This window comes from Bos indicus, chromosome 22 (assembly GCF_029378745.1).
Source record: "Bos indicus isolate NIAB-ARS_2022 breed Sahiwal x Tharparkar chromosome 22, NIAB-ARS_B.indTharparkar_mat_pri_1.0, whole genome shotgun sequence".
NCBI lineage: Eukaryota > Metazoa > Chordata > Mammalia > Artiodactyla > Bovidae > Bos > Bos indicus.
The window spans coordinates 56,449,851-56,477,558 of record NC_091781.1 but is presented as its reverse complement, the minus strand read 5'-3'; the positions used below and the strand labels follow the sequence as shown (position 1 = coordinate 56,477,558).

At 41.5% G+C, this 27,708-nt stretch overlaps 1 protein-coding gene across 4 annotated transcripts in view; it reads right to left on the bottom strand.

Annotated features, from left to right (window-relative positions):
- The window catches only part of RAF1 (Raf-1 proto-oncogene, serine/threonine kinase), a 75,911-nt gene that overhangs the window by 23,332 nt on the left and 24,871 nt on the right, over nucleotides 1-27,708 (bottom strand). For 3 of the 4 annotated variants that reach the window (XM_070776921.1, XM_019984358.2, XM_070776923.1), the window contains exon 2: nucleotides 6,744-6,976. In XM_070776921.1, the coding sequence (XP_070633022.1) occupies nucleotides 6,744-6,950 (207 nt within the window). In that variant the 5' untranslated portion in view covers nucleotides 6,951-6,976. Of the gene's footprint in view, nucleotides 1-6,743; nucleotides 6,977-10,957; nucleotides 11,084-27,708 lie in introns of all 4 variants that reach the window. The other variant, XM_070776922.1, reaches the window with a different exon arrangement.

Genomic DNA, 27,708 nt, shown 5'->3' with positions numbered 1-27,708 from the left:
CAAGGAGATCAAACCAATCAATTCTAAAGGAAATCCACTCCCAATACTTGGTGGAAAGACTGACGCTCCAGTACTTTGGCCATCTGATGCATAGAGCTAACTCACTGGAAAAGACCCTGATGCTGGGAAAGATTGAAGGCAAAAGACGAAGGGGGTGACAGAGGATGAAATGTTTAGATAACATCTCCAACTCAATGGACATAAGACTGAGCAAGCTCCGGGATATAATGAAGCACAGGGGAGCCTGGCGTACTGCAGTCCATGGAGCTGCAAAGAGACACACATGACTTAGCAACTGAACAATGACAAGAAGATTATTTAAAGGGTGGGGAACCTATATATGTCTATATATGTCATATGCATGTGAAAAAATAGCTCTTACCCCTAAGAGAAAGTGGTTTCTTGTTGTTTAGTCACTAAGATGTGTCTGACTCTTTTTGACTCTATGGACCATAGCCCACCAGGCTACATGGAATTTCCCAAGGGATTTCCAAGGCAAGAATACTGGAGTGAGTAGCCATTTCCTTCTCCAGAGGATCTCCCCGTCCCAGAAATCAAACCCACGTCTCCTGCATTGGCAAGCAGATTCTTTAACACTGAACCACCAGGGAAGCCCCAAGAGAGAGTAGTTGGGAGAGAGAAAATGATCAACTTTCCCTTTCTACCTGTATGCAGGTCAGGAAGCAACAGTTAGAACTGGACATGGAACAACAGACTGATTCCAAATAGGAAAAGGACTACATCAAGGCTGTATACTGTCACCCTGCTTATTTAACTTAGATGCAGAGCACATCATAAGAAACGGTGGGCTGGAAGAAGCACAGGCTGGAATCAAGACTGCCGGGAGAAATATCAATAACCTCAGATATGTAGATGACACCATCTACAAGTTAAGAAGAACTAAAGAGCCTTTTGATGAAAGTGAAAGAGGAGAGTGAAAAAGTTGGCTTAAAGCTCAACATTCAGAAAACTAAGATCATGGCATCCGGTCTCAGTGGAAACAGTGACTGACTTTATTTTGGGGGGCTCCAAAATCACTGCAGATGGTGACTGCAGCCATGAAATTAAAAGATGCTTACTCCTTGGAAGGAAAGTTATGACCAATCTAGACAGCATATTAAAAAGCAGACATTACTTTGTCAACAAACGTCTGTCGAGTCGAGGATATGGTTTTTCCAATGGTCATGTATGGATGTGAGAGTTGGACTATAAAGAAAGCTGAGCACAGGAGAATTGATGCTTTTGAACTGTGGTGTTGGAGAACACTCTTGAGAGTCCCTTGGATTGCAAGGAGATCCAACCAGTCCATCCTAAAGGAGATCAGTCCTGGGTGTTCATTGGAAGGACTGATGTTGAAGCTGAAACTCCAATACTTTGGGCACCTGATGTAAAGAGCTGACTCATTTGAAAAGACCCTGATGCTGGGAAAGATTGAGGGCAGGAGGAGAAGGGCACGACAGAGGATGAGATGGTTGGATGGCATCACCAACTCAATGGACATGAGTTTGGGTAAACTCTGGGAGCTGGTGATGGACAGGGAGGCCTGGCATGCTGCAGCTGAGCAACTGAACTGAATTGACTGAAGTTGTTTGACTCAATGAAATATTCATGCAAACATAAATATCCACCAGAAATGAAAATTAACCAATCCAATCTATGACATGAGTTCTTTGTATCAAAAAAATTTGTATTTCAACTTATTTTCAACAAAATGGTTCATCTTCCTAACCAAAAAGCCGTCTCACATACACTGCACAGTAGAGGGGGGCAAGAAGGTAGTGGAGGAAATAAAGCCTCTGCCCCGCTGTCAGGGCAAACAGCACTGCTGGTTTAAACACGTGTGCATACCCATCCAGTAGTCTCAGCAGTATAGACCCCTTCATACCCCCATGTACCCGGTCCTCAGGAGCTCAGTAGGCACTTCAGAGCCTAACAGAAAGTGTGAGCACCCAGCATGCTAATATCAGCAGCTAGATAAACATTTCAACCAAGATTTTAAGCATTTCAGTAAGAGCCCTATACAGTGTTTTTAAAGCCAATAAACTTAATCAAAAGGAAGGCAACTACACTCAGAATGGGCAGCAGGGTGAGCAGAATGAGATTTGCAGTGCTTGCAAACTGCCCACAGTGGAGTCCTTCTGCTGAAAATGTGACAGCTGACAGTGGCCAATCTAGCCCCTTTCCAGAGAGAGGTAAGTGATTTTTTATTTTAAAGGTTTAGAATATTTTCAACTGTCCATCTTCAATGTTTCACAAGTTTATTTTTAAGGCTTCTTGAAGCAGTGATATCCTTAGAAATATCCCACTGACTTCCAGCTTTTCAGAAACAAAACAACTCAGTAAAGGGAGAGACTGATCTGAACTGTGAAGACACCAAGAATGAAGACAATGAAAAGTAATAAACACTCACGCAGTAAGAGAGCCAGGACCTGCGTCAAATACTGTGTAGTAGTACTCTGAAAACTGAAAAGTGATATCGGTGATATTTAATCTTCATTAGAAGCCAGAGCTCCAAGAGCGAGACGGTTCTTTAAATATCCTCTAATCCAGCGGGGTTCCCAAACGTGGCTGGTATTAGAGTCATCCGAGGAGCCTGGGAAAATGTATTTTCCCAGCCTGCCCCCTCTAACACACTCATCTGATTCAGTTCATCCTGACTGAAGCTCAGGAATCTGTAGCTTAAGCTGCTTCTGACGTGATTCCAGTGGTAATTAAAGAGCCTGAGCTCTGATCCAGTCACTCATCTAGTAAAAAGCAGCAGCAGTAAGTCAAAGAGACACATTTACAAAACAAATGACAAGAAAAACTCAAAAACCAAGCAACTACTAATTATTCTAAAAATTACTTATCACACATACACCCTGTCACTCTTCTCTCTGGACTCCCCATGGATACGTGCTGTGATCAGTTACGGTCTGACTAATCTCTGGAGCCCACTAAGTGATTATATATAACAGTCATTCTGGGCTCCGGCAGTGAAGCAACCTGGGGATGACTAGAAACAGCTGACTGGCCGAGCCGGCCAGCACATGACGCCTTCCTCCTTCAAGGTACCCCTGGAGCTGGGTACTCTGATACCAGCCACGTTTGGGAACCCCACTGGATTAGAGGATATTTAAAGAACCATCTCGTGGCACCCCACTCCAGTACTCTTGCCTGGAAAATCCATGGACAGAGGAGCCTGGTAGGCTGCAGTCCATGCGGTCGCTAAGAGTCGGGAACGACTGAGCGACTTCACTTTCACTTTTCACTTTCATGCATTGGAGGAGGAAATGGCAACCCACTCCAGTGTTCTTGCCTGGAGAATCCCAGGGACGGGGGAGCCTGGTGCGCTGCCGTCTATGGGGTCGCACAGAGTCGGACATGACTGAAGCGACTTAGCAGCAGCAAAGAACCGTCTCGCTCTTGGAGCTCTGGCTTCTAATGAAGATTAAATGTCACCGAAATCACTTTTCAGTTTTCAGAGTACTACTGCACAGTATTTGACACAGGTCCTGGCTCTCTCAGTGTATGAGTGTTTCTATCAGAAGCACACAGTCCACCTCCGGTCAAAGAAACAAGAGAAACGAGCTTTCTCTGATAGAACCTTCTCAAAAGCTGCTGCAGGTGTCATGCTTTTCAAATCGGTGGTCCCCAGCCCCCAGCTGCACTCAGCTGAAGGCTATCGAGGACACACTGATGTAGGAAACTCTCAGAAACCATCCTGCTGCCGCTAAGTCGCTCCAGCTGTGACCGACTCTGTGCAACCCCATAGACGGCAGCCCACCAGGCTCCTGTGTCCCTGGGATTCTCCAGGCAAGAATACTGGAGTGGGTTGCCATTTCCTCCTCCAGAAACTATCATAACTACCATTTTACTTGTGAAATTAGTCACTGTAGCTAGCATCAGCCTCATTTCATGAAGGTCAGGAACAGAGGCTCAGAATATTATGTAACTTGTCATGATACAGCTTATAAAAGGCAATACAGGGATTTAAATTTGGGCCTCGTTGTCTTAAAGGCCTAAACACTTAAACTATTGTGCAAAACTAAGGTCCCCAGTCTGCAGGCAAATGGGTAGACAGGGGTGGAGAAGACAGGGGCAGCAACACCCGGAAGCAGCACCAGAGGGTCTTCAGCTGCCCGACACAGTCACACTTCCCACTTTCTTAAGGTCAGAAAATTAATGAGAAAACTCACTTTGCAAACAAAAGATTACTGCTGAAATAAGGAGATTATTATTATTATTTATTTTGCCAGTCATTAAAGTTTCATTTCCAGGAAAGGGAACAAAAATAAATTTACTCAAACTTTAAATGCCTTTGAGTTTTGCCTTCAGTTTAAAAATGTACCTTAATGTATGACACCGTAACTGGCAGGCTCTTTAGGTTTCACAAAAGTAAAAGGAAATTTTAGTAAAGAGGAGAGAGTGGAACTGTTAGAAAGAAAACTCTGCACTGCACTTCCCAACCTTGGAACACAGAATAAACACAAGGCACCGATTCTACACAAAGAACAGAGGGCGGGAAAGGATGACGCCTGATGTTCTGAACAGAGGTCCTCCCGCACCGCATCGGTGCAGGACAGTCACACACCGAGCACGAGTAGCACAGCTTCACTTTCTGGTTTCGGGTGGTGTTTCCCCCACCGCCTCCCAGAATAGGAAGAAGGTTTTGAGCAGTAATTTCTTAGAAAAGTTGAGATTTTGTGTCAGAAGCTACACAGGAATAACTGGCTAGTCCAGGGCCGTGGAAAAAAGCTTGGTTTCCAGGCTACCTCCAGCTTTGCCCCAGAACCTAGGAAATGTACTAAAATAATTTTTTTCCAGGTAATTTTATTTTCTTCTATATACTTGACTGTGTATCAAAAATTTTTAAATGAACAGTTTGCTTTAATACACTGAACAAAGTTTGTAATTAGCCAGAAATGTCTAAGGGGATTTCTAAAAGAGCCCTTTGAAATACATCCCCATTAAGAATGTACTATATTCACCTGACACCAGTCAGAATGGCCACCATCAAAAAAATCTAATACAAATAATAAATGCCACAGAGGGTGTGGAGAAAAGGGAACCCTCCTACACTGCTAGGGAGAACGTAAATTGATACAGCCACTGAGAAGAAGAGAATGGAAGTTCCTTAAAAAACTAAAAACAGAACTACCATTATGATTCAGCAATCCCACTCCTGGACATATCTGGAGAAAATTATAATTCTAAAGATACAGACACCCCAACATTCACTGCAGCACTACTTACAATAACCAGGTCATGGAAAGAACCTAAATGTCCACCAACAGAGGAATGGATACAGATGTGGTACACATATATACAACGGAATACTACTCAGCCATAGGAAAGAATGAAACGCTCCGTCTGCAGCAACATGGACGGACCTAGAGATTGTTATACTGAGTGAAGACAGAGCAAGACAAACACTAACATCACGATATCACCTTCACATGGGATCTAAAAACAGGGTACAAATGAGCTTATCTACAAAGCAGAAAGTTAGATATAAAAAACAAGTCTAAAAAAAAAAAAACAAGTCTATGGTTACCAGAGGGTAGGGAGGAGGAGGAATAAACTGGGAGACTGGGACTGACCTATACACACGACTATATATAAAACTGTAACTAGTAAGGACCTGCTGCAGCACAGGGAGCTCTACTCAGTACTCGACAACGGCCTATTCGGGAAGAGAGTATTAAAAACACCGGATCTATGTGTCTGCATAAACGATTCACCGTGTTATATATCTGAGACACAATATTGTAAATCAACTACATTTCAGTAAATATTTTCTTTAAAATGTACTATTTGTTTAGGTGAATTGTCAGAAAAGACCGTCTAGGCAAGACTAAGTCGAAGGAAGGCCAAGAGCTAGAAAGAAAAAAGCAAGGGGGTGTGAAGAGAATATAAAGCAATAAAATCTACAACTAGAAACTCAATTAACAAAGACTCTAAGTAGAACCCTCTTACACTGTTGGTGGGAATGAAAATTTGTACACACACGAGGAAAAACAGGATAGAGGTTCCTTACAAAACAAAAACCAGAGTTACTATATGATGCAGCAATCCCACTCCTGGGCACATATCCAAAAAAGACATAAACTAATTCAAAAACATACATGCACTCAGTGTTCACAGCACTATTTACGATACACAAGACATGGAAACGACCCCAGTGTCCACCAATGTATTACTCAGCCATAAAGAAAAATGAACTACTGCCATTTAAGATTATCATACTAAGTGCAGTCAGTCAGAAAGAAAAAACAAATATTATGTAATTATCATTTAAATGTGTAATCTAAAGACAGATGAATCTACATACAAAATCAAAACAGACCAGTCATAGAAACCAAGCTTATTACCAAAGGAGAGGGGAAAGAAAGGTGGGATAAGTCAGGAGTGTGGAATTAACAGAAACAAACTGCAATACATTAAATAGATTAGAAACAAGGATCTCCTGTATAACATGGAGAACTATTCAACATCTTGTAATAACGCACAGCGGAAAGTTATCTAAAGCATATATATATGCTGGAGTCACTGTGCTGCATGCCTGAAACTCACACAACAGTGTAAATCAACAACACCTCAATCCAAAACAAAGGTGCGACTACAAGACACTAAAATAAAATTTAAAAATCAAGACTCTAGTGACAGTGAAGATGTTTGCTATCTATAAGATGGGCAACATGATCTGTAATGTTTTTATAGGTGATGGACAGCTACATTTTAGGAGAGGAATGTTCACGTACCACTGTTCTTTGCTTGTTTGGCAAAAACACACGGATAGTGTTGCTTGTCTTAGAAGGGTCCGTAAGTTTGCCATCATCTGACGCCCGACGCTGATAGCCAAATTGCTGAACTATTGTAGGGGAGATGCAGCTGGTGCCGTCAAACACCGTGTCTTTGAATCCGAAACCGTTGCTGATCGTCTTCCAGGCGCCCTGTATGTGCTCCATTGATGCAGCTTACGCAGCACTTCAAGCTAACAAAAAAAATAATAATTCTTGAGTAAAATTAATTAGCTCAACAATACAATATACAGAGTAACTGTGAAAACAGTACTATGTGGGTTTTTTTGTAGGTGACATATTCTGCTTAAATACATTATTCAGAAAACTTCTATTATAGTATATAATAGACAGACAACTCAAAAATGAACAAGATGGGGACTAGAGATCAAAAGACTCATCAAGGGTTATACAACCAGGTAAGAGCCAACATGGAACATAGCCTAGGTCTAGTCTAATGCTTTTTCAGTTCCACTTTTTCTTTTGTTATTGTATATTAAGCACAAACTACCTTTGAATATTAGTAACACATTAGTACTATGAGAAATACAAAAAAAAAAGTGTAAGCCATCATTTTCTGCCTTTGAAGAACAAAAAGAAACCAGTTTTTGTAAGATGTGTGTTAGACACTTTATATATAAATTATCTCATTTAATCTATAATAAGGACCCAGAAAGATTTTAAATACCTTCCTCCAACCATGCTTTAATTTTTAAACAAATGAGGCAGAGGAAAACCATGCTACCTGCCCAAGAACATCCAGGTTGATAAGTAAAATAACCAGATTCTGTATCTGTTTACATATAAAGTACATGAACTTTCCAACATAACATTCGTTGGAGTCCAATTTTAGTGTGGAAACAAAGCTTACAAACAGATGCAGAGATAGTAACCTAACAAAAAGTAATCAAATGTTTTAATAGGGCAACAAGAAAACCGCAGTTGAAGTCCACAGACATTCACACAATGAAAGTAAGTTGGAGATACTCTGCAGTGAGGCCGTGCCATGCCCTGGCACCGGCTGGGAGTCAGCCACCATGCAGAAGTGACAGGGGGTCCACAGCCATACCACCCTGAAGGCAATCAATCTCGGCAGAAGTGAGAGGTGCTTCCACCTTTACAGAACAGTGAGGTCGACAGGGAACCCATCCTTCTCAAGCCTTCCTCCTTCAGAAAGTTGTTTTATCTTATTATCAGCATCGTCAGCAGTAGTTACCATTTACTAGATGCCCACTACCTATCATGAGAATGAGTATATGCTGCATACACCCCATTCATATTGTCCACCCTGATCCTTAGGGGATACTCTAGGTGGAAATGACATCCATTTCACTCTACCTGGCAAAGATGGGATTCAGAACTGGGCAGCTCTATCTGATTCCAGAGTCCTTACCCTGTCATACGTGAACTGACACTTGAAATCATTTAGTCAGAGCTAAAATGGCCCAGAGTTAAAGATCATTTAATCCAAACATCTTGCTCTGTACCAGAAGCTTCTGTCTGCACACCCACTATGCGGTAAGCTCTTTCTCACCTCACATGCCTGAATCCAGAAGGGACGATAGATACTAACTATTCTGAGCTGACAGCTGAGGAAACTAGAGAAGTTTAGAGACAGCATCACTATCTGGCATCACTCTCATAAAGTCTTGACAAAACTTTTTGGAGAATATTGTGAAGTCAAGTGGGCCTTAGAAAGCATCACTACGAACAAAGCTAGTGGAAATGATGGAATTCCAGTTGAGCTATTTCAAATTCTGAAAGATGATGCTGTGAAAGTGCTGCACTCAATATGCCAGCAAATTTGGAAAACTCAGCAGTGGCCACAGGACTGGAAAAGGTCAGTGTTCATTCCAATCCCAAAGAAAGGCAATGCCAAAGAATGCTCAAACTACCACACAATTGCACTCATCTCACACGCTAGTACAGTAATGCTCAAAAGTCTCCAAGCCAGGCTTCAGCAATATGTGAACCATGAACTTCCTGATGTTCAAGCTGGTTTTAGAAAAGGCAGAGGAACCAGAGATCAAATTGCCAACATCCGCTGGATCACAGAAAAAGCAAGAAAAGTTCCAGAAAAACATCTATTTCTGCTTTATTGACTATGCCAAAGCCTTTGACTGTGTGGATCACAATAAACTGTGGAAAATTCTGAAAGAGATGGGAATACCAGACCACCTGATCTGCCTCTTGAGAAATTTGTATGCAGGTCAGGAAGCAACAGTTAGAACTGGACATGGAACAACAGACTGGTTCCAAATAGGAAAAGGAGTTCATCAAGGCTGTATATTGTCACCCTGCTTATTCAACTTATATGCAGAGTACATCATGAGAAACGTTGGGCTGGAAGAAGCACAAGCTGGAATCAAGATTGCCGGGAGAAATATCAATAACCTCAGATATGCATATGACAGCACCCTTATGGCAGAGAGTGAAGAGGAACTCAAAAGCCTCTTGATGAAAGTGAAAGTGGAGAGTGAAAAAGCTGGCTTAAAGCTCAACATTCAGAAAAACGAAGATCATGGCATCCGGTCCCATCACTTCATGGGAAATAGATGGGGAAACAGTGGAAACAGTGTCAGACTTTATTTTTCTGGGCTCCAAAATCACTGAAGATGGTGACTGCAGCCATGAAATTAAAAGAGGCTTACTCCTTGGAAGGAAAGTTATGACCAACCTAGATAGCATATTCAAAAGCAGAGACATTACTTTGCCAACAAAGGTTCATCTAGTCAAGGCTATGGTTTTTCCTGTGGTCATGTATGGATGTGAGAGTTGGACTGTGAAGAAGGCTGAGTGCCGAAGAATTGATGCTTTTGAACTGTGGTGTTGGAGAAGACTCAAGAGTCCCTTGGACTGCAAGGAGATCCAACCGGTCCATTCTGAAGGAGATCAGCCCTGGGATTTCTTTGGAAGGAATGATGCTAAAGCTGAAACTCCAGTACTTTGGCCACCTCATGCGAAGAGTTGACTCATTGGAAAAGACTCTGATGCTGGGAGGAATTGGGGGCAAGAGGAGAAGGGGACGACAGAGGATGAGATGGCTGGATGGCATCACTGACTCGATGGACGTTGAGTCTCAGTGAACTCTGGGAGTTGGTGATGGACAGGGAGGCCTGGCGTGCTGTGATGCATGGGGTCACAAGGAGTCGGACACAACTGAGCAACTGATCTGATCTGATCTGATTGTTAAAAGCAAAAAAACTATTAAAAATCTGAAATGTTCTTAAAGACTAACTTGGTAATTCAATGATGCTCCGTGGTTAAGACTCTGCACCGCCAATGCGGGGGCACGGGTTCAGTCCCTGGCTGGGGAACTAAGATCCCACATGTCGCAGGGCACAGCCGAAAAACAAAAAAGAGATATGGATAAGCATCTTCACTACAGGGTTGTTCTTTCCTTGAAAACCTGGGGAAAAGATGGATACTTAACAAGAGAGACCTTCATGTGAACTCCCATGTGACAAAGTCGCTCTGTATGTGCAGAGATAGAAAAAGCAACCCAAGGCAAAATGAAAATGTAGTCTGAACCTCTTTCATACTAATCTAGAAAGGAGAAAAATCTAAAATCATTTTTTAAAGGTGAAAAATCTAGAGTAATAAACAACGTGCCAATAACTATTTCAGCCAATAACTAAATATATTTAGTATATATAAATTTTTACTTTATATATATCTACGTTTTGCTTTTTATATTTTACTACTACACGAGAAGCCTATCTGTGTAAGGGGGAGGGACAGGACAAGATCCTACAGCCTTCAAGGGGCAGGACCATGACGCACTGCCTCCCATTTCTTTCTGACACCACCCAAGCTCCAACACATTCCTAATTCTATTACCATGAGGTCACTTTTTAGGGACATCTACAGCTTCTTTTCCCTAGACCTTTTTGCCCAACTAAACAGAAAAGACTTATCTGAGCATCTCAGTAGCCTGAAAAGCTGTGGCTCAGAATAAAAGCTAAACTCCCATCAAGCTGCACAGCTCAGTACTTCTGAACGTTCTGTTCCCTTCACCTGGAAAGCCGAAGCCTCCACAAACAGCCAAGCTGTCCTTTTCAGAGCATTAAGGGCTTTACTTAAAATATCATTTAGAGACGCTTTCTCCACCCTAACTGTAAGACTCCACAGCCCTACCCCCATCAAATAACCCCGTCTTTCTTCATGCCACTTACCACTTACGTTAACTGTTCACAGATTTTGGTCAGTGCCTCCCACCCTTTTTCTGCTCCATGCCAATCTTGCCAGTGCCTCCTGCCAGTCTTGTTCACTACTGTATTCTTAAGTCCTTGATACAGTACCTGGATCACAAAAGCACTCAAATATTTATTAAATGAATTCAGTTAGGAACCAGAATAATGCTGCAAAAAAATATATTTTAAAAGAAAAGACCTGTCAAGAACTAGTAAATGTAAATTAAATCTCCATCTGGTAGTACATCTTAAAAAAAAAAAAAAACCCATTATTCAGCAAAAGACAAACTGCAATAAACTGCATTCTGCATTATAATCTATTGGCTAAAGAACCCACTTACAAGACTTACTGCTACTGCTAAGTCAGTTCAGTCGTGTCCAACTCTGTGCGACCCCATAGACGGCAGCCCACCAGGCTCCCCCGTCCCTGGGATTCTCCAGGCAAGAACACTGGAGTGGGTTGCCATTCCTTCTCCAATGCATGAAAGTGAAAAGTGAAAGGGAAGTCACTCAGTCGTGTCCGACTTCTAGCGACCCCATGGACTGCAGCCCACCAGGTTCCTCCGTCCATGGGATTTGCCAGGCAAGAGTACTGGAGTGGGGTGCCGTTGATTTAACTGCAGCCTAAATTCAAGATCATAGTTATTTTATGACCAATTCTGTGTCCTACTGTAGGCACTTAGAAAATAACGCTAGTACTTAGTAGGAACACATTACAATAACTGTTAGTAAAAACTGACAAAAGCAAATCCACTCTAATTCTCAAGTTTTTGATTATTTATCATTCATAACTTTGAAGTTTCCATGTCTATATCAAGACCACTTACAGGCTAAGAAGCATGCTAAAGCAGTGCCTTTTTCATGCCACTCACAGAACACGATGAACCCTAACTGTAAGGCACGCTGAGATAAGCAGACAAGACCAGAAAGGCTGAGGGCCCTACCAGTTGCCCCAGTGCTGACCTCTGTATCACAGGAAGCTGTAAGCCAAAGTATTCTGTAATCGATTAACGAGAAAGGATACACATCTAAAAATAAGAATAAAGAGTCTTCTAAAAAACCATATAGCAGCCAACATACTTCAATATTAAATGAAGACATTCAGAAACCCCATTGATACTACTCCCAAATGTAAAAGTATGCACACTGTAAATATAAATCTAGTTTATAATATTATGATCTCTCCCTCTGATCTGTTGACCAAATGCTCTAAGTTAAAATATATATATACACAGCCACACATATCCTCCTAAAGATATCATAAAATTAGACAGTCCAAAGTAGAAATCTACTTCTGATAGTAAAAGGTCTTTCACAGTTCCCAAGAAAAGTTTCAAAACAAACACATTCTCTTATGAATAGAGAAATTCATTATATCAGAAGAAATAATTTAAAACAAGACATATATACTTCCCTACAACACAAGAATATAATAAGAGGATTATCATTCCTAACATACAAAGAACTCCTGAAAATTAATAAGAAAATTTTCAAACTTTAATTACGGAGTATTTCATATTTAAATAGAAAAACTACTGGACATTATTGCTAAAATTGTAAATTATTCATCCATAAGATGGGTCCAGGGCTTCCCTGGTGGCTCAAATGGCAAAGAATCTGCTTGCAATGCAGACAGTGTTGGTCGCTCAGTCGTGTACAACCCCATGGACTGTAGCCCACCAAGCTCCTCTGTCCATAGGATTCTTCAGCCAAGAATACTGGAGTGAGTTGCTATTCCCTTCTCCAGGGCAACTTTCCCATCGAGGGATCGAACCCAGATCTCCTGCATTGCAGGCAGATTCTTTATCGTCTGAGTCACCAGGGAAGAGACCCAGGTTTACTAGCTGGGTCGTCGAGAAGATCCCCTGGAGGAGGGCATGGTAACCCACTTCAGTATTCCTGCCTGGGAAATCCCATGGACAGAGGAGCCTGGTGGGCTACAGTTCATGGGGTCGCAAAAAGTCAGATACGACTGAGTGGTTAACACTTTCACACTTCTCAAGATGGGGCCAATGACATCATCTTTTAAAAAATACTTCAAAGGACTATATGTGCTGTGTAATATCAAAAGTAAATCAAACATTTAAAAAAAGAAGTTTAAAATGTTCATAAAGTATTTCTTGGTATTTATCCAACCTTTCCAATCCTTACTTATAAAAGTGTATTGTGTAAAAGAGGATTGTTCAGTAAGCCATTTGAAGATAACTTTGGAAACAAAAAGTTTATATGGAACCTAATTTTAAAAGCTCCTTTCTGTCCCATGATTAAAAAATAACTTTTTAGATAACTCTCTTCACAAATACAAAGTAGTAGCTTTATTATGTCAAAAGACCCTGATTGTACACACTTCTGTGTTTATATATATATATATATAGTGAGACAGCCTAAGAATTTGTATTCGACAAGCTAAACATCGACCTTTTACCAGAAAGGACACAACATATTCACAATCTCATTATGATAGCAAACTGCTATAATTTTAGGAAGCCTACAATTTACTTAACATGAATTCTAGCCTATTCTAGAACAGAACATTCTAGAACAGGCTAGGCTCAACTGGTTTCAAGCTGCTTCCTTCTGCATTCATACCCCTTCTCCTCCAGTCATCCCCATTACAGAACAACACAGAAATCAAACCTAGATCCTACTCTACTTTGCTTCCTCCATGACTCTTCCATTAAAGATGTGCCAAAATGGGCTTACCCCCAAATCCAGTCTCTGAAAGACACCACAGGAGTTGACATTTTATGATTAAAGGGGGGGGGGGGCAATTCATTAATTAATAGGTATCATAGCTTTCCTGAGTCACTTAGTCTATATCTGTTAATCATTAGTTGATCCAAATTTCCCTAAATCTATTACTTCTAGCATAATTTCTGAGGCTGACAGCCTCCATAGGTTCACCAAAAAGTCTGCCTTTTATTGACTTCATGCTTCATCTATCACACTGGAATTTGAAGGTTTTGTAGTCTAAACTCTTTTTAAAGCCGAATCTTTCTATTTCAAAATGTTTGCTTTCACTATCATAGTTCACTTGTCATAATCATTCGACCTCACTTATTCTCTGCATGAATATTCTTTTAGAAAGTTAGAGAATGATATCTATCCTATATCTAAGTTAAAAAGTGGTTTAGAAATTCTAATAGTACTGAGTTTCATGGGTAGTGGTTTAGTTGCTAAATCATGTCCAACTCTTGACTCCATGGACTGCAGCCCTCTGTTCCAGGCTCCTCTGTCCATGGAATTCTCCAGACAAGAATACTGGACTGGGTAGTCATTTCCTTCTCCAGGGGATTTTCCTAATTCAGGGACTGAACTCAGGTCTCCTGCATTTCGGGCAGATTCTTTACCATCGGAGCCACCAGGGAGTTCGGGAGCGAACGAAAGAACCACACTAGAAAGCACATTGCCCTGAATTATGCAGCAAGGGGACTCAAGGAAGAGTCGAGGACCAAACCCCTGAATAATCTGCTAAATTCTATCTTGAGATCCATTTCAGCTGCCTTCTCTGGGCCCTCCTGGTTGGTACAGTAGTGCCCCATCTTAGAAAGCTTAGCGTGCTGCAGTTTCAGTTACCCGTCTGAAAATATTAAATAGAAAAGTTCAGAATGAATAATTCCTAAGCTTTAAACTGCACGCCTTTCAAAGCTTTTTGATTTCTGAGTAGTGTGATGAAATCTCACACCAATTCGCCCCCTCCTGCCAGGATGTGAACCATCCCTCTGCCCGGCACACCCACACTACATGTTCCACCTGCTCTGTAGTCCTTTAGCGGTCTTCTGGGTTATCAGGTGGGCTGTCGCAGCAGGGCAAAAGTCCAAGAGTTGTGATGCTGGCAATTCGAATATCTCTTACTGGGCCTAATTTATAAATTAAATTTTATCATATGTATATATGTATGTACAGCATAAAACAGTACAAGAGTTCTGAACCACCTGTAGTTTCAGACACCCATGGGGGAGTGGGGGGCGGACACTTAAGAAAGTATCCTTCACAGGTAAGGGGGGACTATTATGTAATTAAAATAGTATCCAGCATGCATCAAACAAGGACAGAATAAGTACCTCCTTAACAGCCAGCTTCTTCAAGGAAGACTTCCAAAACTTAAGTCTCTTTCTCTCCCAGACTGTAACTCAGCACTTTTTCACACTGTGGAGTGTGACCCCTAAGTGTTCAGAATATCATTTTCATGAGTTATGACCAGCTTTCTCAAGTAAGGTAGAGCAGAGTGTATCCATGTAGCAGAGTTAAGTATTACTTTGAGAAATCTCTGACTCAGGTACACACACATCATAAAATGTATTCCTTAGTATAGATCACTGCTGCTGCTACATCGCTTCAGTCATGTCCGACTCTGTGCGACCCCATAGATGGCAGCCCACCAGGCTCCCCTGTCCCTGGGATTCTCCAGGCAAGAACACTGGAGTGGGTTGCCATTTCCTTCTCCAATGCATGAAAGTGAAAAGTGAAAGTGAAGTCGCTCAGTCGTGTCCGACTTAGCGACCTCATGGACTGCAGCCCACCAGGCTCCTCCGTCCATAGGATTTTCAAGGCAAGGACACTGTCGTGGGGTGCCATTGCCTTCACTACTAAGTCTGAAAACTGCTGGTGTAATTATAAAGCTCAGAATCCCTACCAGAGCATTCACTTAGTTCTCAAGTGCATTTATCCACTCAGAATATATCTTCTTGTGCTTGAATGATCAATTTTTTTTAAGGATCCATGTAGTCTTAGATTGTCTTTCTTAGTTTTACCAATGAACTCTCTCCATGTGTCTGCTAATTCCACCTTATGTTATGTACTAAAACAGTCATTTCTGCTAATTCATGTGATTCTTCCAGTTTTCATGTATTTCACTGCCAAGCAGACTCAAAGAAACTCAGTATACTAAGCTTTCATTCTTTTCTCAGGTTCCATTAAGTTATTTTGTGACCTTATTTATCATTCTCATAAATGACAGAACGATCTCTGTTCATTTCCAAGGCAAACCATTCAGTATCACAGTAATCTAAGTCTATGCCCCAACCACTAATGCTGAAGAAGCTAAAGCTGACCAATTGGTTCTATGAAGACCTACAAGACCTTCTAGAACTAACTCCAAATAAAGATGTCCTTTTCATTATAGGGGACTGGAATGCAAAAGTAGTAAGTCAAGAGATACCTGGAGTAAAACAAGTTTGGCCTTGGAGTACAGAATGAAGCAGGGCAAAGGTTAACAGTTTTGCCAAGAGAGCACCCTGATTCTAGCAAACACCTTCTTACAACAACACAAAAGATGACTCTACACATGGACATCACCAAATGGTCAATACCAAAACCAGACTGATTATACTCTTTGCAATCTAAGATGGAGCAAAGTCAGCAAAAAGAAGACCAGGAGATGACTGTGGCTCAGACCAAGAACTTGTCATTGCAAAATTCAGACTTAAAGAAAGTAGGGAAAATCCACTAGGTCATTCAGGTATAACCTAAATCAAATCCCTTATGATTATACAGTGGAGGTGACAAACAGACTCCAGGGATTAGATCTGACAGAGGTGCTGAAGAACTATGGGATGGAGGTTTGTAAAACTGTACAGGAGGCAGTGATCAAGACCATCCTCAAGAAAAAGAAATGCACGAAGGCAAAATGGTTGTCTGAGGAGGCCTTATAAATAGCTGAGAAAAGATGAGACGTGTAAAGGCAAAGGACAAAAGTAAAGCTATACACACCTATGCTGGGAGGGACTGGGGGCAGGAGAAGGGGAGACAGAGGATGAGATGGCTGGATGGCATCACTGACTCGATGGACGTGAGTCTGAGTGAACTCCGGGAGTTGGTGATGGACAGGGAGGCCTGGCGTGCTGCGATTCATGGGGTCGCAAACAGTCGGACACGACTGAGCGACTGATCTGATCTGATCTGATACCCACCTGTATCTATGGAATCCAGAGTTCCACAGAATAGCAAAGAGAGCTACTGCGACATTTGTAAGGCATGGAACTTGTACTCCCATGATGAAGTCTCATTTAAACATATATGTAAATATATTTATCTGTTTGGTTGTGCCAAGTCTTAGTTTCCAGCATGCCAAATCTGTTTTTTCCCCCAGTTGCAGCATGTGAGATCTCAGTTCCCTGACCAGGAATCGAACTTTGGTGCGTTGCATTGTGAGTCCAGTCTTAACCACTGGACCATCAGAGAAGCCCCTATGAAGTCTCATTTACTAAATTAGTTTACTCCATGTTGAAGTTGTAATATTTCATTCTCTCTCAAAATTGCCCTTCCTCTTTGTCGTCTCATTTATCACTCCTTACAATGATCATTGTTGCTGTAAGATCTTCTGTTTCCTATTCTTTTCTGCTTTTAAAGGAAATACCAAATAAGAGTGTGGGGTTAAATCTATTTCACTGAACTTAATGCAGATTCCACTCCCAATTTAAATCCTTCTCCAAAGTGGACGTGAGAAAGATTATCCTCACTCAGAGTCTCATAATTTTTTTTTTTAACCTCACTTCTGGAGAGTTCCAGAGATCAAGTTTCTGGATAGCAAGCATGAGAACCTCAAAAGATACAAAGTAGGCTTCCGGAAGTCTTTGAAGGCAGCCCCTATGTAGAAAAATTCTACATGCCTCTACTGAGCTTTGGGTTCTTTGTGATGTCCTTCAGGTAAACACTCTTCCCATAAAACCTCCTTTCTTTGCTTCCTATTCATAAAGAATTTACCACTCTCTCTTGTGTTTTTATATTGCTATTATTCACATGCATGCTATTAATAGCCCTTCCCTAGTTATTCACATGTCTGCATCCCTATTTGGCTATAAGCTCCTTGAGGACAGAGCACACACATGCCTCTCTGCTTCCCTTTGTTTCCCCAGAACTTACTATTAGCACAACACATGACTCACAGGAGTTATTCAATGAAGACTTCAAATCAATGAGATGGTTGTTACAGAATCCACAACATATTAAACATTTAGATTTATGTAAATTATTAAGGGAAAGGGCTATTTTTAATATGTAATATAAGATTATAACCACAAGCAAGGATCCACGAAAAATACAAATACTTAACAAAGACTAGTTATCTGAACAGTAACAATGTTGGTTTGTTCTCTATTTTGACACCTGCCAAAACTGACTAGGAAACGAGACATATTCACCAAAAATGAATTTCTTAAAATTCTGTACCAACTATACAGCAAGAATAACATTAGCTAATTGCTACTGCGTTCTTGACATTTCAGTATTACAATACTACTGAGTACAGACTACAACACGCAGAGTAATATTGAATTTTCCACATTTCATTATGTAAGTATCAGTTCTTTAAATACAATCTCTCATTTAAGCCTCCCAAGAACTCTATAAGAGATACTATTATCCTGATTTTGGAGATAAGGAAACTGAAGGCCAAGAAAGTTAAATAAAACTGTACAAGGTTACACAGTAAGATAGAGAGCCAAGATTACTGACAGAATATCTGAGGTCAAAAGCACTCACAAGTTTTGCCAGAGCTTTATCACACTATCACTCTTTATTCTTCAGGCAGATAAGATCAGTGCATTTGTGTGGCAGGCTGCTGCTCAGATGAGGTGCCAGATCTCAACCCTGTGGCTGCCTGCTCTAGCTTCCTGCTACTGGCTCCTTCCTTCCACTCTGATCAGTTGTTTTTATTACACTTTTATTTAAAATATGATATAATTAAATTTGGGGAGGGGCATAAAAGAGGAAAGTTACCCATAACCTTATTCCTCCTGACAAAACATTTTTGGATACCATCTCCTAATATTAGAAGCACGGTACATTGATGTCAGTTCAGAATCTACTTCCACCTTTTATTAGCTGTGTGGCCTTTTGCCAAATTACTTAATTTCCCCTATACCAATTTTTTCACTCAGTCACATTATGGAGCAACTATTATGTACCAGACACTGTTTTACTCTAGATGCCTGAGTTAACTCAGTGAATTAGAGACAAAGACCCTCCGGAGAAGCGGATCTTCTAGAGGACACATACAAAAACAAAGTAAATTACATAACATGATAGCTGGTGATAAGTGCTGGGGGAAGGGAGACTTGCAATTTATATAGTGAGGTCAGAGTCGGTCTCACCGAGGAGGTGGAGTTGAGTGAGGAAGTCAGGAGTTTGACTTGCAAGCTGCTGGGGGGACAGTCAAGGCAGAAGGAGCAGCCAGTGAAAACCTACAGGAGGAGTGTCCCGTGCACAATTAGCAAAGATCATGGAGCTCAGTGAAGTGAGAGTACAGCCGGGCGAGGGGGCGATGCGGTCACCCCAGGTCACCACTGGAAGGACTCTGTCTTTTACTGAGGGAAATGGGAAGCCACTGAAAAGTTTTGAGCAGAGAAGACACACAACCTAAGGTCTTAGAAGGACTAGTCCAGTTGCTACATGTAAATAAACTACATGCGCAGTAGACATCCAACTATGAAGTTCAGAAGATGTCTGTGCTGAAGGATTAACTCACTGAGCTGTCATGAAAATGGTTCAATATTTGTAAACGGCTGTGCCTGATGCTGATATTGCTGCTGCTTCTGCCTTACCAAGGCCACTCAGCACGGAGAATGAGAGAGGTGGAAAACGAGCCTGTGCCTCAGTGTGCCGTGTATACAGACAGACCAGGCTGAAGGAAGGGGCTCTCCTAAATCCCGTGAAGTGGGGAGTCCTGGGAGCTGAGCTACCGACTCTCACTATTTAGCAATGCTGTCTTTAGGGCTAACTGTGGCCTCAATCCTGTCCATACGTGTACATAGGCACCACTGCAGTCCCAACCCAAACACTGTTACATTATTCCCCTTCCAACTTTAAATGTTTGATGATTCTTTGTCTAATCATACCCCATTGTGCTGCATATAATTCATCCTTAACCTACTCTTAAGTCACATTTTTTTTTCAGAGCTAAAAGTCTCTGAAATCAGAACATATGATAAAAACAATGCTGTGCCTTACTTGTCCCAACAGAGAACCTGAAAAGAATACCATCAGGTATGTAAGTATTTTGCTTAATAACCTAGGTATGAGATACTAGGTCAAAAGGTAAGAATTATGGATGAATGCTGCTACTCTCACAATATTTTAAAATTGGTCTGGGATGAATTTTTGTCTTTAAGATAACCTTATTTTCTGAAGCAACTGGTGGCTATTTTCTCTGATCTTTTTTACCACAGGGTGGCGGGGGTGGGGTAGGGGGTTAGGGTAGATCTAACCCGGAAAAGGAGGGTTGTGCTATTTCATTATCTTAGAGGTGACAAAGACTTCTGACAGTTTAGAGAGGGTAAAGATACAGACTGATAAAGGCAACACCAATGGGTGTAACTTTCTTAAGAATTTCACATTAGGTCAGCTTTCCATCAGCAGGCTGGGTATTGAGTAAGATCATTTTGTGTTTTTTATACTCCATGGAAGAAAAGGAGCACTCAACAGCCTAATTCCCAAGGAGGTCTCTTAGACTCTTCTAATAAGGTGGCTCAGGTGTTTATTCCTGGGAAAAGTACAACAGAGGGTCTCTACACTGGGAGGCTTCAGGTACAGTTGAAAGCATGGGTGCTATTCTGAAAACCACGCTACTGGAATGCCTGAAAGCAGAGACCAAAGAGCTTCTTCCACAGCTGGGCAACCAGGCTCAAAAAACACCCAACATTAGCTCCCCTACCATACAACGAAGCTCAAAGACAACAAGCCTAACCCAAGCCTAACCAATTGAAAGATTCCAATCAGCTATTTAATCCAATCCTTTTAGAAATAAGACTGCCAAGAATTATCAGACACTTTAACATGGATGATAAAGACCAAAACACAATAGGAAACACATACACCCCTGCATGACTTGAGCTATCAGACTAACTGAAATTATCACAACAGACCCCATCAAATGCTCATTGCACTAAATTTTACAGTAATGGGGTAACAGAAAATTCCACAAACTTCTAGAGAAAAAAAATAAAAGGGATCAGGAATTGGAATGGCTTCAAACTTATCAACACTGGAAGCTAGAAAAATAATGAAGAAAAGACTCCTAAATTCTAAAGAGAAATTATTTCCAATTTAGAATAATCACCAAAACTACTGTAGAAAAGAGGTATTTTCTGACATTCAGTACTAAAAATATTTTACCCTTGAGATCCATGTCTCAAGGGATTTGTTACATGATTAAGAATAAATCAACAAAGAGATGAGATATAGGGAAAAGGGCATCTAACACAAGAAAGAAGAAAAACAAAATCCCCAGGCCAGTGGGCGGAAATCTCTGATTCACACCTGTGCGTCAGGGACAAGAATCCATAACTGTGTGACCCTCCGTAGCACTGTGAACTGCCACCAACGACACTCACCTGCACGATGGCCTTTTCTTCAGGGACAGAGGAGAGAGAGGGGAGGGGGAAAGGGGTAAGGGAGGAAAGGTGGGGAGAGAAGAGATGGAAGCAAACAGCCCACATTTTTAGTTTTACATGATCCTATACTCTCCATATTTTTTTTAACTGAAGTATAGCTGATTTACAATGTTGAGTTAAGGTCTGCTGTACAACAAAGTGATTCAGTTATACATACGTATATTCTTTTTTATATTCATTTCCATTACGGTTTATCACAAGATACTAAAGTTCCCCATGCTGTATCATAGGACCCTGTCTGCCCACCCTGTGTACAATTAGCTTGCATCTGCCAAGCCCACACCTGCACTCCATCCCTCCCCAAGCCCTCCCCGGGGCAACCACAGATCTGTTCTGTGTCTGTGAGCCAGTTGCTGTTTTGCAACGTTGCACCGTTGGGTAAGTTCACTTGCACCGTACTTTAGAGTCCACATACGGGTGACATCACGCAGCAGTAGTCTTTTTCTGACTTACTTCACTCAGTATGATAATATCTGACACCATCCACATTGCTGCAAACAGCATTATTCTTCTCTGCTGCTGCGTGTATTCCAGTGTGCACGTCTTCATCAGCCACGCATCTGTCAACGGGCATTAGGCTGTTTCCATGTCTTGGCTTTTGTGAATAGTGCTGCTGTGAAGAAAGGGGTGCACGTATCTGCCCAGGACTGGGACTGCTGGCCCGTGTGCATGCGTGCGTGCCTTCACTTCAGTCATGTCTGACTCTCTGTGACACCATGGACCAGAGGTTGCCAGGCTCCTCTGGCATGGGATTCTCCAGGCAAGAATACTGGAGAGAGTTACCATGCCCTCCTCCAGGGGATCTTCCCAACCGAGTATCTCCTATGTCTCCTGCACAGCAGGCAGATTCTTTTACCCACTGAGCCACTTGGGGAGTCCTGATGGGTCATATGGCAACTCTATTTTTAGTTTTTTGAGGAACCTCCATACTGTTTTGGCTGCATCAACTTACATTCCCATAAACACTGTAGGCAGGTTCCCTTTTCTCCATACCCTCTCCAACATGTTACTTGTAGACTTTTTTAATGATGAGCATTCTGACTGATGTGGAGTGACATCTTCTTATAGTTCTGATTTGCCTTTTTCTAAAAATTAGCGATGTTGAGCATATTTTCATGTGCCTGAAGGCCATCTGTCTGTCTTCTTTGGAGACAAGAAGCAACAGTTAGAACTGGACATGGAACAACAGACTGGTTCCAAATAGGAAAAGGCTGTATATTGTCACCCTGTTTATTTAACCTATATGCAGAGTACATCATGAGAAACGCTGGACTGGAAGAAACACAAGCTGGAATCAAGATTGCCGGGAGAAATATCAATAACCTCAGATATGCAGATGACACCACCCTTATGGCAGAAAGTAAAGAGGAACTAAAAAGCCTCTTGATGAAAGTGAAAGTGAAGAATGAAAAAGTTGGCTTAAAGCTCAAATTTCAGAAAACGAAGATCATAGCATCTAGTCCCAACACTTCATGGGAAATAGATGGGGAAACAGTGGAAACAGTGTCAGACTTTATTTTTCTGGGCTCCAAAATCACTACAGATGGTGACTGCGGCCATGAAATTAAAAGACGCTTACTCCTTGGAAGGAAAGTTATGACCAACCTAGATACCATATTCAAAAGCAGAGACATTACTTTGCCAACAAAGGTTCGTCTAGTCAAGGCTATGGTTTTTCCTGTGGTCATGTATGGATGTGACAGTTGGACTGTGAAGAAGGCTGAGCACCGAAGAATTGATGCTTTTGAACTGTGGTGCTGGAGAAGACTCTTGAGAGTCCCTTGGACTGCAAGGAGATCCAACCAGTCCACTCTGAAGGAGATCAGCCCTGGGATTTCTTTGGAAGGAATGATGCTAAAGCTGAAACTCCAGTACTTAGGCCACCTCATGCGAAGAGTTGACTCATTGGAAAAGACTCTGATGCTGGGAGGGATTGGGGGCAAGAGGAGAAGGGGACGACAAGAGGATGAGATGGCTGGATGGCATCACTGACTCGATGGACGTGAGTCTGAGTGAACTCCGGGAGTTGATGATGGACAGGGAGGCCTGGCGTGCTGCGATTCATGGGGTCGCAGAGAGTCGGACACAACTGAGCGACTGATCTGATCTGATGCCCGTTTTTTGATTGGGTTGTTTTTTATTCTTGAGTTGTATGTTTGTATAGTTTGCAAATAAGCCCTTGTTGGTCTCATCATTTGCAAATCTTTCTCTCCTTCTATAGGCTGTATTTTCATTTTATTTGTGGTTTTCTTTGCTGTACAAAGGGCTTCTCTTGTGGCTCAGCTGGTAAAGAGTCCGCCTGCAATGCAGGAGGACCTGGGTTCGATCCCTGGGTTGGGAAGATCCCCTGGAGAAGGGAAAGGCTACCCATTCAAGTTTTCTTGGGGCTTGGGGCTCCCTTGTTGCTCAGCTGGTAAAGAATCTGCCCACAAAGTAGGAGACTTGAGTTTGATCCCTGGGTTGGGAAGATCCCCCTGGAGAAGGGAAAGGCTACCCACTCCAGTATTCTGGCCTGGAGAATTCCATGGACTATACAGTCCATGAGGTCACAAACAGTTGGACACGACTGAGTGACTTTTTCTTCTTTCTTTGCTGTACCAAAGCTTTTAAGTTTGATCCGTTTATCTTTGCTTTTATTTCTACTGCCTTGGGAGACTGAGCTAAGAAAACATCAGTACAATGTATGACATGATCCTATATCCCTTTCAGTACTGCTGCTGCTACTGCTAAGTCTCTTCAGTCGTGTCCGACTCTGTGCGACCCCAGAGACGGCAGCCCACCAGGCTTCCCCGTCCCTGGGATTCTCCAGGCAAGAACACTGGAGTGGGTTGCCATTTCTTTCAGTACACTCTTCCTTACACAGGAGCTAGTGAGAGCTGGGCTGCACCTTGATATATTCTGGGTGGTTGATCAACATGAACAGAATAGTCGGTCTAGCAACACAGGGTTTCCCAAAGCACAGGCCATTCATCATTCATGGTTTACAAGGTGATTTTAGAGGATTTGTGAACATGACATAAAATAACACTGAATCAATCAGATAAAGATTATGATAAAGAAGAATTACCAGTTTGGGATCTTTAATACCTCTTTAACACTTCTTAATCTCCATTAAAGAAAAAAAAGCCACTGACAAACTCTAAAAATTAATACTGTTGTTTTATTATATTAAAATAGTAGCAAAGGAATACAGTACTATATGGATCCCATTCTCCCGGCAGCTCCTTTTGGATTCATTTTGACTGTGTATTTTGAAAGTGCACATAACATAGTTCCCTCCATTTTTGTGCAGAAGAAGTCAACGCAAGAGAGTAAGTCATCAGCATCCTTGATGCTTTGCCCCTGCAATTTCAGGTGATGCTAGCACCAGGCCCTTATCTCTGTACTCTACAGCCTCAAACTACTTCACTATTTTTAAAGTTCCAGGAATGCCCAGGCAGTCAGTCCAGTGGTTAGGACTCCATAGGAGGCACAAATTCAATCCCTGGTTGGGGTACTTAAGATCCCACAAGCCTCCGGGCATCACCAAAAAAAACAAACAAACAAACGAGTGAGCTGTTTTAAGAGAATATATTGAACAAGCACTACTATAGGTGGTTCCCTGCTCTGGTAAAAGCCAGGAAGATAGCACTTCAGTGACTGAGACGGGTGAAACGCTGGTCTAGCAGAGGCAATACAGTCTTTAAAAAAAGACCATGTACTCTGCCTTTACTTATCTGTCAGGCTTTTAAGCAAGTCTGAACAATAAAATCCTAGTAATCGAATCTAGAGGGTTTCTCAGCCTAACGATCCTCTCTTCCTCCTAAGAGACTTTCATTATCCTGCACTTGCAGGGGTTTCTTCTATCTCCTCCACTTGCTTTGCTGGCTTCTGTTCTTCCTGCCTCAAAACCATGGACTTCTCAACTTTCCAAGTGTTCCACAGCCTTTCCAGTCTGGCCTATACCCACTGCCTCCATCAATGAAAAGTGTGGCGAACAACACTGATGTCTCTCAACCCCACATTCCTCTTTTGAGAACTTCCTTCCTTCATTCACAGGAATAAGCCCCAAGCAGTGACGTTTATCTATTTATATTCATGACCCCGCCCCTTGAGCCCCCACTACAACTGAATGGAACAAGCAAGTGGAAACTTGATTTGAAACTGAGAGACTATAAAGAATGATCCTTTGAACTGAGAACATAAAAACTCAAGAGCTATAAGAATGTTGGTCCGTGTATGTTCAAAGCAGTCAAAGCAAGTTTCTATTAAGAGAACAATATTCTGCAAACTGACCTACAGATTCAACACAATCTCTAACAGAATAGGCTTCTTTGCCAGCTTCTTAGTAGATATTGCCAAGCTGACTCTAAAATACATATGAAAATTCAAGGGACCCAGAATAGCCAAAACAATCTTGAAAAAAAACAAAGTTTGAGGAATCATACTTAGCAATTTCAAAACTTATTACACAAAGCTACAGTAATCAATGTGGTACTGGCATAACGATTTAGAGCAACAGAACAGAAATCAGGAGGGCACCAGACAATTCAGATACCCACATGCAAAAGAATGGAGCTGGACCCCTACTTCAGAGAATATGCAAAAATGAAACCAACAGATGAAGATCTAAATAATGTAAGAGCTAAAACTATAAAACACTTCAAAGAAAACAAAAGAGGAAATCCGGATGACCTTGAATCTGCCGGTGGTTTTTAAGATATAATACTAAAGACACAAGCAACAAAAGAAAAACGTAAAATGGACTTCATCGAAATTCGAAACTTCTTGCTTCAAAGAACACAATCAAGAAAATAAAAAGATAACCAAGTGTGGCAGAAACCAATGCAATTCTGTAAAGCATTTAACCTTCAATTAAAAATAAATTAATTAATTGAAAAAAGGGGGGAACCTGCAAATCATGTAACTCATAAGGGATTTGCATCTAGAATATAAATATTCTATAGAATACAGGCTAACGAATTCTTAGAACCCAATAATAAAAAGACAACCAAATTTCAAGACGGGCCAAGAATCTGCATAAACATTTTTCCAAAAAAGACACAGAAACAGTCAAGAACACGCAAAGGTGCTCAACATTACTCATCTTTAAGGAAAAGAAAAATCAAAAACATAATGAGACAGCACTTTACATGACTATTATCAAAAAGAGAGAAAGAAAAAGGGAGAAAGGAAGGGAGGGAGGGAAGTGTTGGCAAGGATACAGAGAAAGTGAAACTCTTGTGCACTGCTGGTGGGAAATGTAAAATGGTGTGTGGCCTTTACAGAAAACAGTATGGTACTTCCTCAAAAAATCAGTTACTATACGATCCAGCGAGTCCACATCTGGATGCAGACCCAACAGAATTGAAAGCAGGAACTCAAAATACTTGCATACCCATGTTCACAGTATTATTCCCAACAGCCAAAAGGTGGACACAAGCCAAGTGTTCACTGACCAGTGAAATGACAACAAAATATGCTATACACATACAACGAAGTACCATTCAGCCTTAAAAAGCAAGAGGACTTTGATACACGCTACAGCATGGATGGACCTTGAGGACATTATGCTAAGTGAACTAAGCCAGTCATAAAGCGACAAATATCCTATGCCTCCACTTACATGGCACACCTAGAGTAGTCAAATTCATAAAAAAAGTAGGATTGTAGTTCGCAGGGACAGGAGTGGGGAGTCAGGCAGGGAGGTTAAGGGTACAGCGTTTCAGTATGGGATGATGGAAAAGTTCTGGAGATGGATGGTGGTGATGGTTTCAACATACTGTAAAGGTACTTAATGCCACTGAACTGTGCAGAGATTCATATTATGTGTATGGTACATGGTGGTAAATTTGTTATGTTTTACCACAATAAATTTTTTACAAATAATGTTTATAGTTGCCTAAACCTACCATGTTTTTTTTTTAAAGATAGCATGTCAAAACACCATTAAAGTCACTGATAGTAAATTTGGAGGCTCTAGGAAAGCCCATGCATCTCCCTGGACCTCATGGCTTCATCTTAAAAAGCAGGTGCAAAGGACTAAATCAGACCTACCTCTAACTTGCAGTCTCAGAACTCCTGTGAACCCCAAATGTCACAAATTGGAGTGGCCAAAAAGTTCACTGGGGTTTTTCCATAACATCTTACAGGAAAACCCAAATGACCTTTTTGGCCAAACCAATTAAAAAAAAGAAAAATGCCTCCGGGAATTCCCTGGTGGGCCAGTGGTTAGGACTTCATGCTTTCACTACTTTCAATCCCGGGTCAAGGAACCAAGATTCCAACAACCATAAAAATAAAATATTCAGGTTACTTGCAATATTTCCAAACTAAAACTAATAATCTATTCTTTTACCTTCC